At 41.4% G+C, this 15,723-nt stretch overlaps 1 protein-coding gene across 1 annotated transcript in view; it reads left to right on the top strand.

Moving 5' to 3' along the window:
- The window catches only part of KCNK10 (potassium two pore domain channel subfamily K member 10), a 70,151-nt gene that overhangs the window by 16,643 nt on the left and 37,785 nt on the right, over window positions 1-15,723 (top strand). The window contains exon 2 of the mRNA XM_048307963.1: window positions 6,822-7,150. Within this exon, the coding sequence (XP_048163920.1) occupies window positions 6,822-7,150 (329 nt within the window). The remainder of the gene's footprint in view (window positions 1-6,821; window positions 7,151-15,723) is intronic.

Consider the following 15,723-nt stretch of genomic DNA (forward strand, 5'->3'; position numbering starts at 1 on the left):
TTCTTATTATTCTTATTCCTCAGTCCAGAACTACCGCCACAGGGATACTAGTGTTCTGCACCATATGTAATCATAGCCTGCAGGCAGGATTGTTCTCCCATTTCTTGATCACAGCTGTAATGTCACCTGTTAATTAGCCCACATCATGCAAAGATGCTGCACAAACACAAAGGCAAACACAATCATTGTCTACTGGGATTTTTGTTCTAAAAGCCAGACTTTCTAAGTCAGCATCAGATTTTTGAATGCCCAGTTATAAAAATTCAACATTCATTCTGCTGGTTAAATGGATGCTCTCTGCAAAACCTGTTAAAAAGCATAACAGAAAGAGACGAAGAATGGCAGGTGAGGGAGCATGGAATAAAAAGCAAATGAGGTAGTGGAAATGATTTACCATATCCTCAAAACACAAAATGTTGATGGTTTAATGATTTTTTTGGTTACAGAAAAACAGAAACTTGAATGTTTCATTACTTCCACCTGCTTCGTGTTAGACCATCCAATTCCCTTGATTGACAGATCTGTATGCATTTTCTGTTTGTGACATATTTATGAGAAGGTCATATAGATGAAAGCTTAATACACAGATTGCCTCCACTATTTCTCTAACATACATCTTATACTTGCTGTGACTTCCCAGGCAGAGCCCTGCTATCCTAACTCAAGCAGTCCTTATCTGAAAGAACTTGGGGAGTCTGTGGGAAAGATTTGAGACTGGAAGCAAATGCTAGATAACCGCATCCCCCAGGAACTTCTGTCTGGAGATGAGCCACAGCCTTGGAGTGAAAGATTATATGTTATCCATTAGTGGGCTGCTCAGCCTCTCATCCACCAGCACCCCCAAGCCCTTCTTGTCAGGGCTGCTCTGAACTGTTCATCGCCAGCCTGTGTTGATACCAGGGGTTGCCCCAACCCAGCTGCAACACTTTGTAATTGGCCTTGTTAAACCTCATGAGATTCTCTTGGAGTCACGTCTTGAGCTTCTTCAGGTCCCTCTGGATGATACCCCGTCCTTCAGGTGTGTCAGCCACACACTCAGTTTGGTGTCATCTGCAAATCTGCTGAGGCTGCACTCGATTCCTTTGTCTATGTCATTAATGAAGATATTAAATAACACAGGTCCTAGTATGAATCCCTGAGGGACACCACTTGTCACTGAGGTCAGTCGGGACTGATCTGTTGACCATTACCCTCTGCATGTGACCCAACCAATTTCTTACCCATTTAACAGTCCGCCAATGGTATCCATCTTTTTCCAGCCTAGATGAGAAGGATGTTGTGTGACAAAGGCTTTACAGGTAAATAACATCTGTAGCCTTTCCCTTGTCCACTGGTGGAGTCACCCCATCAGAGAAGGCCACTGGGTTGGTCAGGCAGGACTTGCCCTTGGTGAAACTGTGCTGGCTGTCGCAAATCACTTCTCTGTCCTTTACGTGCCTTGTCATAGCTCCTAAGAGGATCTGTTCCATGATCTCCGAACAGAGGTGATGCTGACAGGTCAGTAGTACCCAGTACCTTCCCTTCTACCCTTTTTAAAGATGGGTATAATGTTTCCTTTTTTACAGTCACCTGGGACTTCTTTTGACTGCCATGACTTTCCAAGTACCATGGAGAATAGCTTGGCAACTACATTGGCCAATTCCCTCTGAACTCTGGGATGGGTCTCATCAGGTCTCATAGACTTATGTACATTCAGGTTTCTCAGGTGGTCATGAACCTGATCCTTAGCACCTAAGAAAAAACCGCACACCTTGCTCTCCCAGTCTCCATCCAGCTGTCCATCCACTTGAGAGGCGTGAAAAGAGAGGCTTTCACTGAAGAATGAGGTAAAAAAATTGTTGAGTACTTCAGCCTTCTCCTCATGTGTTGTTACCAGTTTACCAGTGTTGTTTTTCAGGGTGCTAAACCTTGTTTGACCTTCCTTTTCTGGTTAACATACCAGTAGAAGCCCTTCTTGTGATTATTGGCATCCCTTGTGAGGTTCAGTTCTGGCTTTTCCTTGGCCTGCATTACCCCATCCCTTTATTTCTATAGTCTTCCCAGGTTACATGTCCTTGTCTCCACTCTCTATGCATTTTTCTCTTTACTTGTAGTTTGGCCAGCAGTTCCCTACTCAGCCACAGCTATATCAGTCTCTTGCCTTCCTTGTCCAATATCTTGCTCCTGGGGATTGCCATGCTGCCTTCCTGGAGGAACACCCCATTATTCCTTTCAGATATTTTCCTGGTGTTTCCCTGTGGCTTCTGTTAGGAGTCCCTGGCTCATCTCCGTAAGACTGCAGGTGTGGTCCAGGGTGGCTAGCACAGCTCAGAGTCACTGCAAAGAACACTCACTAGCACCCTGTCCCTCTATCTATTTTCATATCTTCTCACATCTTGCCAGGGACAAGCCTGATACTGCCCCTCTACCCCCTCACATCTAGTTCAAAGCCCTGCCAGTGAGCCCCACTAGTTCCTGAGCAAAGACTCTCTACCACCACTGGAAAAGGTGAATCCTGTCAGATACCAGCATGCCTGGTGCTGTGTAGAACCATTCCATTGTCAAAACCCCCAAAATTTTGACAATGACACCAGCTGTGGAGCCATAGACTCAGTTTGTCCATTTCTTCCCATGTTGCCACCTTCAACTGTAACTATAGAGGAGAACATAACCCATACCTCAGCTTCCCTTACCAAACATATGAAGGCCCTGAAGTCCTTTTTAATCACCCTCAGACTGTGTGCTGCCATTTCCTCTGCCCCTTCTGTGGCACATCGGGAACGGGCAGCAGTCTGAGGGCCGTGCCAGCCTGGGAAGTGTTTTGGTGATGTCTGTGACCCAGTCCCCAGGATGCAGCAGCCCCTGCCGTGGGCTAGGCCTGGCCAGCGCACTGGGCCCTCTGCTCCCTGTAGGAGAGAATTGCCTACAACTTTAACCTGTTCAGCTTTACCCCATCATCTCAATGGTGAGTGAGCGTATTGCTTCCTTAATTCTCATCAGTATTAGCAGAAACCTGAGGTATTTAAGCTTCTCACACATCAGTGGGAGCCCTGGCTGTGCTGTTTACCAGTACAAGCACAGGTAATGCGGGGATGTCAGATGTGAACAACTGTACAGATCCTAACATTGCAATTTCACTTGTAACATTAATATCTTCAGTTGCTTCATTTTGAAGCAAACCATCAGGAACTTACCTTTCTTTGCTCTCTGGCATCCTTGTACTGGGATAACGCCTGTTTTGAAACACTGGAGTGTTCCTTTGAGGGTTCCTGTACCTATGAGATTATGGTGCATGCATATGAATGGATATCTATCATTGCTTTCACTGAGGCAGATTAGATCTTCTTTGATATGATTTAACAAACACATATGGATGAAACTCTGTTTGGGGAAAAGCCTGTTACGACAGCAGCTTGTTTTGAAAAAACATGAACAAATGAAGTAGGGATTGTTCTGCATTTATTGTAAACATGTCCTCTTCTCTTTTGCTCTATGTTTGTCCTAAACTATGGTCTAAACCATCTCTACAAATGCAAGAATTTATGTAGTCCTTTATTTTTTTAAACTGTATACCTCTGCACATTGTTGAATTGCCAATGTAGTCCATCCTTTGATTTTAGTAAAACTACTTGTTAAACTTCTGAAAGTTTATGTAGCACTTATTTTCAGACATGGACTCTTCCAGGGCACTTGTGCTAGAAAAGTAAGCAGTATTTTCTCTTTATGCAGTTGATGAAACCATGGTTTAAAGGCAAATGGCAGCACTTTCGTGAGAGTACAGCTTCACAGAGATAGTGTTCCAATTAGAAATCAGGATTTCTGACTTTCTACCACGTGCTTAAGTCACTAACCCCAGTGTCTTGTTGTAAAGAGTGGGATAGCTCCTAGATGGAGTATCTGCACTGTTCTTCCAATACCTAACTCCTGCTTAAAATCTCTGCAGTATTGACTGCAGTTGTGCCTTGTGCATCAGCTTTGTAAGAAGACCATTTCTGTTATACATCAGTTGCTTAAGTAGCTGCTTTAGGACAGTCTTTCTGTGAATTTATTTATATAATATAAAATACTTTAGGATTAACAGTTCTACATTCACTTAGGGTAGCTATTACTAAAAGCAGAAAATGAAAAACTAAGACAGTTCTTCTCTTCTTTTTAGAGATAAGCAAGCTGAGCACAGTAATACACTAAGTTGTTTAAGTGACAAAATATTTATAAGAATGTTTTATGTTCTCTACCATAGATTTCCCATCTTGTTCTTAGATCAGTACAACGCATTTTCCTTAGAAGACAAAATCAAACAGGCCATGATTTTACTGTAATGCTGTTACTAATACTTTGCTAATGCTGTTACTAATACTAATACTTTGCCAGAAACATTATTTGAATGAGAAACAACATTTATGCTAGCAGAGAGGAAAAGAAAACCCACAAATTCTTTCTAATGATACCAGCTCTTGACTTCCATCTTCTTGACTTACCATTTGTGGCATATCAAAGGCAGGCATTGCATTCCACTGAGAGGCTTACCTAGCCTACACTGGACTATACTAGTTGTGGTAAGGTGGATACCTGTTTCAAAATATCATAGCATTCTTTCATGTGAGTTCTGCTCTCTTCTTACCATGTGAGCCTTGGATCGTGATGCTGAGTAATCTCAAGTGTGAAAATTCAGCCCTCAGGCTTTCAGATTTTGTGTTGGTTCACAATATACACAGTTGTTATGGGCTCTAACTAATGCAAATTGATTGAATTCCATGGAATCTATGGAACCTATGTTACACTGAGTTACATCAGCTGGGCCACTTCTGTGAGTATACACAGTTGTTATGGGCTCTAACTAATGCAAATTGATTGAATTCCATGGAATCTATGGAACCTATGTTACACTGAGTTACATCAGCTGGGCCACTTCTGTGAGTACTTGAATTTAGTTCAGTAAGATGTTGTGACTCAGGTTTGAGATACTTGCCTATAGAGAAAGGGAAGTTCTAACTGCTTCATACAACTTCAATATTTTATGTTTCTTCTGCATACTTTTCTGATGTTTCCTGCTGAAACTCACTGCATTTATTACAACAATACTTTCAGGAGACACAGAGAATAAATATACTGATATCTTACAAGAAATGTGACTTCTTTTTAATACTGTTACTCTTCTTCGTATTGTCACTTGAAGTTCTTAATATTTACATGAAATATATCTGGAGGTAAGAGAAAAGTTTGATGTCACTCCATCTTGGCTAAATAACTGTTGGGAACCATAATGATCTTTTGATGGTCAAACTGAGCAGCTGTGCCACAGGGTGTTGCAAAACTGAGATACACAAAAAAGGAATCAACCACAAAGGTTTTTGCTCTGATCCTAGATCCTTTATAATCTATTTGGTATCTGGAGTCTCTAAATCATTTTTGAAACAAAATATTAACTGTAAGTATAAAGCAACTGTAGATTTCTGCAGTTTATTGATTATCAAGTAAACTGGAAGCTCTATCCTCCATGCAGTGTTTCAAAGATGTATTACTTGGAGGAAAATGTGACTGTAGTAAAAGCCTGAGTTCTGAAATTATTCAGTATCGTAAAATGGTTTCTGTTGGAGAGGAGTTGCAGCCCCTTTCAGACTCAAAGTATAATCATGTTGTATGTTTAAATTTTAGACAATGGGGTTACCGTGCCACTCTGATGGGATGTTGTAAATCTTTCTGCTTTAATTTCTAAGCAAAACAGCAAAGACACATTGTGAATAAATTCAGAGAATGCTCCTAAAGTCACGGTATTTTAACTGTAATGTGATTTAGGTCTGATATGCAATAAATTAATCTGGTTTCAAAGAAATTACAGGCCAGTGGCAGCTGCACCATGGTAAGATTACACAGGAATTTTGTTTAAAATAAATCCAGCATCTTCAAATCCTACATGTGGTACCATTATACCAGTGTATGCTGAGGAACCCAGCCTCATCCTGCCATTGGTAACTCTAGCAACAGAGTGGGGAAGTGTGATGATGAGACACCTGAATTATTTGGAGATGACCCAAACTTGATTTAGATGCCTTGGTGTCTTGACATAGTGGTCAGGCTATTAAGTCCAACTGGAGGTCAGGACTTCTTAGCTCTGATGTATTGCTAAGCTCATCTGGACTATACAGTGTCTCAGTCCCAAGGTGAGAGGTCCACAGTTGCACTTGGCAGGTAACTTTGACCTCAGACATCTCGTATACTCTGGCTGACACATGATTTATGCTAAAATTTGTGAAGCTTCCAGGCTCTAAGAATGTTTTCACAAGCGATGGTTTTGTGAATCCAGGTAAATAGTACGGGCCAGTTTATGTTAGTGAGCCAAACAGCACTGCGGTTTGCAAAGCATTTCCTGTTTCTGTCAATACCAGGTCAGGTAGTGGTCAGTGTTCATTAACAGTTCAATTTCTTAGCAATATTAATACTATTAGTATTATGATTTAAGGATGTAAATCACTACCAGGGTCTTTCACCAAACACCACCATGTGTAATTTATATCCTAGCTAGTCAAAACTTTCATGTTCATTTTGCATAAATGGTTTTCTGCATATTTGTGAAATTTTTGCATATGTAACTGGCCTATCCAGTTCTAGAGGTAATGGTTGAAGTTCTAGAGGTAATGGGCAAAGCAAACCCTTGAGGTGTCCATTGTGTATGGATGGACAAAGCAGACATGGAACCTTCCAGATGAGAAGAATCACATCTCTGTGAAGAACATGATTTATGTAAAAGTCTTGAAAGTATTACTTCGGAAAGTTTTTATGAAAATCAAGGTCATACCCTAAGAGATTTGATTTTGAGTAAGATTTTTTACTTTGTGTTTCAGTGGCTGTTCCCTCACCAGTGCCAGCTTGTGAGCCTGAGCCCAAAACTAACGGGCATCACCCATCTCCACAACGCTCCATTTCCCCTCGAGCCACTGTTGTTGCTGCCATGAAAGCCCCTTCTCAAGGCCGGCAGAAAGTCATGAACTGGAGAACAGTGGTGGCCATCTTTATTGTGGTGGTAGTTTACCTGGTGGCAGGAGGACTCGTCTTCCGTGCCTTGGAGCAGCCCTTCGAAAGCAGGCAGAAGAACACGATCGCGTCAGAGAAGGCTGACTTTCTTCGGGAGCACGTCTGTGTAACCGAGCTAGAGCTGGAGACACTGATTCAGGTAGGCCATGTGAAGAAGACAGTACTTCTTGGAAGTTAGGAGAAACAGCTCGGTGGTTTATTGACCAGCTGAGTTGGTGGGGAACAGAATTGTTCACAGAGGCCTTGGAACGGGCAGTGTGAAGAGCAGGCTCTTTCCCAGTCATTTTACGGTCTGAGAAGCAGAAACTATGTCTCCAAAATATTGTAAATATAGAACCATAGAATCATAGAATAAGCTTGATTTGGAAGGGACCCATCAGGATCATAGAGTCCAACTCCTGACCCTATGCATGACACCCTAAGAGTCACACCATGTGCCTGAGAGCATTATCCAAATACTTCTTGGACTCTTATCAAGCTTGGTGTTGTGGCCAATTCTCTGGGGAGCCTATTCCAGTGTCCAACCACCCTCTGGGTGAAAAGCTTTCTCCTGATATCCAACCTACACCTCTCCAGACTCAGATTCAGGCCATTTTCTTGAGTCCTGTCACTGCTCATGAGAATGAAGAGTTTGGTACTTGTATTCAGTAGAATAATGAAAGATGTGTGCAAAGAATAGCAGAACTTAATATCTGGAAAAAATTTCTGAGAGAGGTGACAGATTTGCAAGACATTTGCCATCATCTCTACAAATTTTCAAGAGGTGTTAAGTTCTTAATTCTTTCTTCAAAATTAAACACAGCAACCAGGAGGGCACACAGAACGTGACAGGTGGGATTTTTGAAATAAATATTCAGCCAAGAATTCTGAACTTACTGATATATTAACTTACAGGTTTACTGTTGTAATTTTTAAATAAATGAAGGAGGATGAGGTATAAAAATCAAAATAGAAAGTAATTGTCATTTAAAAGCTTTGGAATTTTTAGTCTGATCTAGTATGCGAAGTTTTAGAATCAATTTTGAAGGAAATGATTATCAAGTATACAAGGATGAATGGAAAATGTAATAATATGGAAGAAAGGTCTGTAAAGGATAAATGTATCTCTCATTGATTAAAACTCTAGGCAAGGAAAGTGTTATGGATCTTGCAACACTTCAGTAGAGTATCTTCTTGGATATCACGTAGAGGCCTATCAGTTAGCTGGGGGAAAACAAAGATTAGATAAGAAATGTGACGTACCTAAGGAATATATTTGAACTTTAGCCTCACATTTCAGATCTGAATTTGTGTCAGCCTTTCAAGAGCACAGTGTTGGGGTGTTGCATCAGAGCTCTATTGTTGATTTCAGGCTGTTTGGAAGAACATACAGCTATCCCCTGAATTCTTGTGTCCACCTATTCAGCTGTGTTAAAAAACCCTTTCTGTAAGTGAATCAAATTTATGAACTTATTTCTTTTAATAAGTTGTTCCAATATCTCATTGATGTGATAGAAAAGGCCTTCTCCTACTTTTCAGCCTAAACTTCTTTGCATATAGATGTGGCCTCTCCCTGTTTGTGCTCTGTATTCACAGAAGGCAGGTCATCGGTTCTTAGTCAAAAATGGTGTAGCTGTACCTGTACCTTTGGGCAGCCTGGTGCTATAGCTAAGAAGCCAAATCTGCTTTAGCAAGAAGTAGTATTGCACTGATGTAACTACACAGGTTATGGATCAGGGATGGCTTGGATCGCATCCTTGATCTGTCTACGAAAGGCAGGTGAACATGTTAGGTCAGCAGGGTCCAGGGATGTTGGTTCAGATGTGTTTCTCTTAGTGTTGCAGAGATCTGTATTTCCCTCTACTCCTTAGAGTATAATGATTAAAGGATATTTTGAAAACACTAAAAGCAAGAAGCTTTATTGCCTTGGTGGGATTTTCACCAGTAAAAGAGATGCAAAATGCATTCTTTCCAAGCAGAAAGCAGAACTCATATAAGATACAGCAAGCAAAGCACCTCAGCAGATTGTGGGGTTCTGCATACCAACTGCAGTAGTTCTCTAGCCTAAGCTATGTACCAACACTGATAATTTTACACAATATTTTCCCCTCTTTCACTTCAAAAATGGTGACACTAAAATAAAGAACAGACATACTCTGTCATTAGCAGACAGATATTCTGGACAAATCTTATCATCTTCTGAGGTTTCAGTATGTCCTCAGGTATTACACTGGGTAACTGGAAGTTATTGTGCGAAAGTAAATTAAAATGGGTTTAGCAGCTTAGGATGTGAATGTCTTAGGGCCAAGTGATGTGAAATATTGAAACAGATTTGTCAATAAAGAAGTTTCTTTGGATTCTTCTGTATATGTGGGGGTTGGGCATGCTGATACAGAAAACTCTGATGGTAACTGACTTGTGTGGAAGAACAGTGAACGAACTTGCTTGAAGATAATGTCAGGGAGTTAATGTTGTCCTTTCACGACTTCATGTCGACTGTCTCAGAAGTGACATCCCCCTGGCTGGCACAATGCATTTCTGCATTGCACCAAATGCTGCATCTCCCTTTACAGCTATGAGTTCAGACTGATGTGGCAATCTCCATGGGTCCTGGCTGCTGCGCTGTGCAGTCTACAGCTAAGGGAACTATTAATAATTAATATTACTTGACTGCCTGAAAGCCCTCAGACTAACACAGATCATACTCTACAGAATGACTGTGTTGATTCACCTCTGTGCTTTGGAGAATATGGAAAAATAGAAAAAGGGAGACTTTAGAACTAACTTGTATTATTTTACTGTGGGGATGGCTCTGGAACAATCTTTTAAGAAGACCAAAGGAGTATCGTGGTCCTTACAAGACCAATGATGACGAAATGTATACCTTTTCCTAAATTTCAATCTTTCAAAGGATTCTGCTTTGGAAAACCTGTAATGAAGATTTACAGCACTGTATGAGGAAGCCCTTAAAATTTAGTGGGGATGAGATATCCTTTCCATCTTTATCTACAAAAACCCATTGCAAATATTAGCACTGCTAGCACGAATGTGAATTGCTGAGTCCAGACTTAGAAGTTCAGTCATAGACTTCAGAAGAAATACAGTGATGAAAGCAGTGCAAATTCTTAGGAAGATTCAAAGTATTTTAAATTTTTTTTGGATTTTGGTTCAGGTCTGTCTGGTACTAACACAATGGCAGGTAATTTTTTCATAACAATGTCAAGGGTTTCACAGTGCAGTCAAAATTTTCTAAAGCCACCTGAAGCGGAAGTTCTTAACTTCAAATTTTTAAAATCCATTTCTGCATCTGAAGATATTTGTTGCAGTGAAGCCAGTACACTGTTTAAGGCTGGAGGTGATCTAGAGCTTGGCAAAATAGCGAATAGCGGATTAAGAAAATGACAACATTGTGTGTTCTATCTCAACGCTTCTGAGTTTTCAGAGTTAAAGAAAAATTAAAACCAGAACATGCTAAAAGACAATGAAACTTCAGGTGCTTTTAGTACATTTAGCTGCTTTGTACCTATTAAATCAAATAGAAGCTAGTAGGACTCAAGTGACTGGACACAGAGTTGAAAAGAAAAATAACATTGGTAGATATATCTGCTAACATACTACAGTCCTTTTCTTTTTGTTTTTATGTGTTATAAAATAATCTTATTAGTAGCTGGCATCAAAACCAAGTCATCCTGCCTTTGTAGTAACGCACACAGAGAGTGTGTGATGGGTAGGTTATGCTTCTCAGGAAGATCAGATTTTATCTACCATTAAGAGAGACAGGAAGACCATCTTTGTGTTTTAGTAAAGTAATTCCTATGGACTGATTAGGGCATTCATACTCTGTTTCTATATATCCTGTGCACTGTATATGAGTAAAAGCTTCCCTAATGAGTCCTGCTTTCTTAATGAACCCTGCAAAATTATGCAAGATGGAGTAGCTTTCTACTTAAGAAGTTACTTATGTTATTGTCAGACTGCTTTCTTCTTTCTTGTCCATCAGGGTTTAATTTAGGAATGTGAGTGATTATAGCATATATAAAAAAAATCACCCACCTGGTAACTAAGTCATATTATCAATGTCCACTAATGACTACAGCAACTCATTAGAGCTAGACTGCAAGCTGAAAAGGAAGCAGAGCTGGAAATAAGCTAGTCAGGCTTTACTGGCTAATTATGTTAGTAAGAATTCATATTTTGGATAGGCACTTTGAATTAGTGTTCTAAACCAGTTTTGCCCTGAAGGTAAGTAAGAAGGGGAACATCCTGCAGAGATGTTTAATTTTGCTGCTGCTTGCTTGGTTCATTAGTGTCATAAGCCAGCTTCTCTTTCCAGCCTGTTTCTATGTAAAATGAAAAGGATTTTCATGTGCTAGAAGAAATCTCTAGATAGAGCAGGAAAAAAGTAGTACTTTGAATTAAGTATGGAGAAGACTTGCATGTTGCTGAGGACAAGTCTGTTTGAATTGTGAAGAAAATCAGTGGCAAGTATCTGGTTATTGAACCTTCTGTCTGTACCTCTGGAGGTTATCTTGTCCCAGCTTCCCATCTGCCCCTATCTTTATTTTACCCTGTTCCTCCTAAAAGGAAATGAAAAAAGGATTCTGTTGTCTTGGGTCATGTCCTGGTTGGTGCAGGCACCCTGGTTTGTAACTTCAGTCCAGAGCTGCTCCAGCTGTGTAGGAGACAGACTGAGTCTAGGATGCTGCACAAATCTGCAGCTGTTCTGTAGCTATGCTGCTTCCAGAACTTAGGTGACATATTTGCAGAAGCCTTTTGGACGTAGTTCTCTGTGCAACCCTCAGACACAGTGCATACATGGCAATCAAATCACTCTTAAGTGTAGGTCAATAACTGGCTGATTGTCCCTGGCTAAAGTCCTTTATGAGATAGGCAGAAATATTCAAGGAATGGGCTTTGAAAGTTTGTTACTTTTGATTAAACCTGAAAAAAATTGCTGGCCTTGGTCCTTAGAAAATGCTTTTGTGGAAAAGTGGATAAATGGGAATTTATAATGAGGATCCCTAATCACTAGGGGTATAAGGGGTGGTGAGAATAAGTAGAGATGTAGGGAGTATAGAAAAAAGTTATTAAAGAATTAGTTACTAAAAGCTGCTTGCTAATGAAAAGCATCCTAATAATCCTAATAGAGAAACATTACAGCATGAAAGGCAATTGAAGCAACTTTTTGTATGCTTGATAGGAATCTGCTTGGAAAAAGAATTGTAGAGGGAGATAATAATTATTGGATTAGTATGATCTGTGGAGGGGAATTAATAGAACCAGGCAAAAAATGACAAGAATTTTCTTTTCCTATCAAATTCATATCCTTGATAGCACCTAGGGCAGGTATATCTTTGACTGTCTCAGCACTTGAGAGAGATATTACTTGGCCTTGAAAAAGATTTGTCTTCTTCATGCTTGGGATCTTACTGGAGAAATTACAGAAACACGAGCAATGAATGAGATGAAAACTTTTCTTCACAGAGAAACCAGAAACAGTCAGTTTTGTGCCCCTCTCCTCATCAGCTGCACTGGCTTCCAGCTATCTTGTTGCTTATGGGCGTAACTCTAGACTTTTCCTTGATATAATCCTCGTATTTAGTGATCTAAATTATGTAAGAATGTACCTCATACACTAGTGAAAACCAGCATATACTCACTCACACCCTAAGGAGGATGAGATGTGTGCCTATCCAGGCACAGAGAGAACCACCTACACCCCAGGGGACAGGGACTGGCAGCTGTGGCCCCCACCAGTGCCAGCCAGGGAGGATGGCAGGCTGTGGGCAGCCAGGGGCATTGCCTAGCCCAGACTATCAGGTGCTTCCAGTTGACAAGTTGAGGCTGGGCTGGGACTTCAGCCCACAGGTCAGGCCCCAGCTTGAGAGAGCTTGTGGCTGGGCAGGGCAGAGCTGGGGCAAGCTGGAGCCCAGCGCTTGTTTGGTGTTGCTGGGGCAGAGATGGTGAAACCCCAGTAGTTTCTGTTTGGCATGTAAGGAGAGTATCATTGTCTTTATCCACAGAGAAGAGATACTGTTGTGTTCTTGTGTCGTGGGGAAGAACCCTTGACACCTAATGAAACAAATTAGTGCATCTTTCTCTGGACTTTGAGTCCTATAGGCAGCCCAGTGTGGGGTCATCCTTCATAGTATTTAATTACTGCTGTCTGAATATCAGCAAGTGGAATTAATGAAGTCTATTTCAGACTGGGATGGAGTTTGATTGCACTCTGGGAATACAGGATTCAATTGTCCCAGTATCACCACAAATGCTGGGCTTCTGCTGAGGAATTTGCCTTTGGTCCCATGCAGACCATGTCACCAGACCTGTCTTTTTCGTTACAGAAGGACTGTAGTGTGCTGATACTAAAGGGACTGAGAGTAAAATCACATCTATGCAATGACAGGGAGCAAAACAGAAAGTTGTGATCAGAAATACATGTTTTTAAAAACAAATAATGTTGAGTACTTGTATTTATTTTGGTAGTTTTGTCATTCTCTTGGCTCCTAACAGCCTTTTGGCTTTAGCATACATCCATTACTTGAACATCAAGGAAGGCAATTTCAGCCCTTTGAGGTATTTTGAGTTATTACTTTCTCTGAATAGGTGGTATTTAAAAAAAAAATTGCCCTAGGTTGGTAGTTATTGTTTAAAGAAGATTGCTCTTTCAATTAATAAAGTATACTGAAAAAACATTATGTACTTGAGAAGGAAAAAGGGATCAGGAAAGGAGTAAGTGTGGAACAGCTCTGGGTACTTTCATGACCTGTTACTTTCAACAATACTTCAACTATAAAAGTAGCTGAAACTACTAGTTTAAAATACCTTAAATATGTGAGGTTTGTTGTAGGGTATGCCCAGCCACTGCCCTGGAGGGACGTCTGCTGAGATAAGGAAGATTGCTCAATCTCCCAGCAGGACCCCCTGGGAAGGCAGCTACTCTTCAGTTACGCGAGAAGAAGACAGACCCAGAATCCTCTGGGAGACCCTATGCAGATCCTTTGTAACCCATTGGCCTTTACCCTCTGACACCCACCCCCTGTATCCCTATAAAGCCAGCCCCCTGCCCCTGCGAGGGCAGAGAGTTGCTCGTCCCTAGCTCCCCTTCGCCGGAGTACGGACCAATAAAGCTACCTCGTGCGGAACAGCTACACGAGCCTTTCGTCTCTCTCTCTGGTCTGGCTTGGCCTGGAGGCTGCCCTGCAGAGCTGAGCTGGAATCACGAGCTGACAATCACTAAAGAGCTGACAGCTTCTGCACAGGCCCTCCTGCCAGCAGCTGAGGGAAGACACCGGGCCTCGGGAAGATGATCCTTCACGAGACCATCTCTCCGGACCGTCACAGCTTCCTTGGTCAGAGCTACTGACCCCACACCAGCTGCCATAGTTTGTTAACATAGTGTTTTGCACTCTGGAAGTTAGTTTTTTCCCTAGTGTGAGATAATCCAATGATGCGTCTCTTCAGGTCATTGCTGCAAAGCCTATCTGAATTTTCAGATTGGAAACTTGTAAAATTTTGTGGCCTGTGTGAACTGGGAAAGTCTTGCCAGTAATAGCGTCCTCGTTTGAAATTTGTGCCAGTTTTCATCTAGCAGGATAGTTCTGTGTAGGTGGAGTTGTGGTGGTAGTAGTAAGGCATCCTTTTCTCATGCATGAGCTGAAATTGGTTAAGTGCTGTTAGCTGCACGCTGCTGGCTGCTTTTGTCTTGCTACTCTCTTTTTGTCCTCCATCACTGTATGCAAAATACTGCATATTAAAAGATGGCATTGGAATAGTTGGATATTTATAAATGAATGATGTCAGTCAAGCTTTAAAGAAAAAATGAATTTGTTCTGGATGAGAAGGGAACCTGAGAATCTCAAAGCTATCTAAGGCAACAGGACACTCCTTCACTTCAGGGGTTAGTGCTTGGCCCTAAAAGACTTGCTAAACTGTATAAACTCAAGTGTGATTTGAGTGTAACTAGCTTGCTGACATTCACACACTCACGGGGAGGGCAGACAGCATTCCTTGGCAGAAGTACGGTGCCAGGGTAGCTGACAGTGTGTCATGGCCTATTTAAATGGGCAACCTGTCTGTTATGCTGATTTATGCTGTTCTGCATAAACCAACAAAGATCTCTGCTTTCACACGACCTGCAATATGCCAGCAACTGGTATAGAAGCCCTTTCAAAGGGTTTGGTCGGAAACACATCCTTTCTCTATATCCCTGTTTCTTGAGGTATGGACTTGTGCTGAGGAGCCCTGGCTTTCTGCCCACGTGAAATGAAACCAGTCCAGCCTGGAACTTGCTCATGCTATAGTTTCACAGTCAGCTTAGCCTGGCATTTAGCAGCTCTACTTTTATAAAAGGCTGTCCCATACTGATCTCTTTAGGTGTAGCTGTCTCTGTTCTTGCCCATACGCCTCTCCTCCCGCTCCTTTCTCTTTTTGTGAGGCAATGTGATGAATAACTGAAAGCTGGGAAGCAGATTAGCTGAAGCTAGCCCGGGCTAAAAAAGCAGTAGAGGAACATTTATGACCATGAAGTCAGTTGGAAATACAGGCAAAAAATGAAAGTGGAAGAAAAATGGAAGTGGAAGAAAAGAAAAAATGGGGTAGATAAGCCATTGGGATTAACGAGAAGAAAAGTGTATCCTGAAGGCTAGGGAGAGAAGTGGTGTTAAATGGATGTGTTTAAAAGTCAGTGCTAAACCCACAAGAGAATGTGAGGTTATAGAGAAGATCAAGAGA

This window comes from Corvus hawaiiensis, chromosome 6, assembly GCF_020740725.1.
Source record: "Corvus hawaiiensis isolate bCorHaw1 chromosome 6, bCorHaw1.pri.cur, whole genome shotgun sequence".
Taxonomy (NCBI): Eukaryota; Metazoa; Chordata; class Aves; order Passeriformes; family Corvidae; genus Corvus; species Corvus hawaiiensis.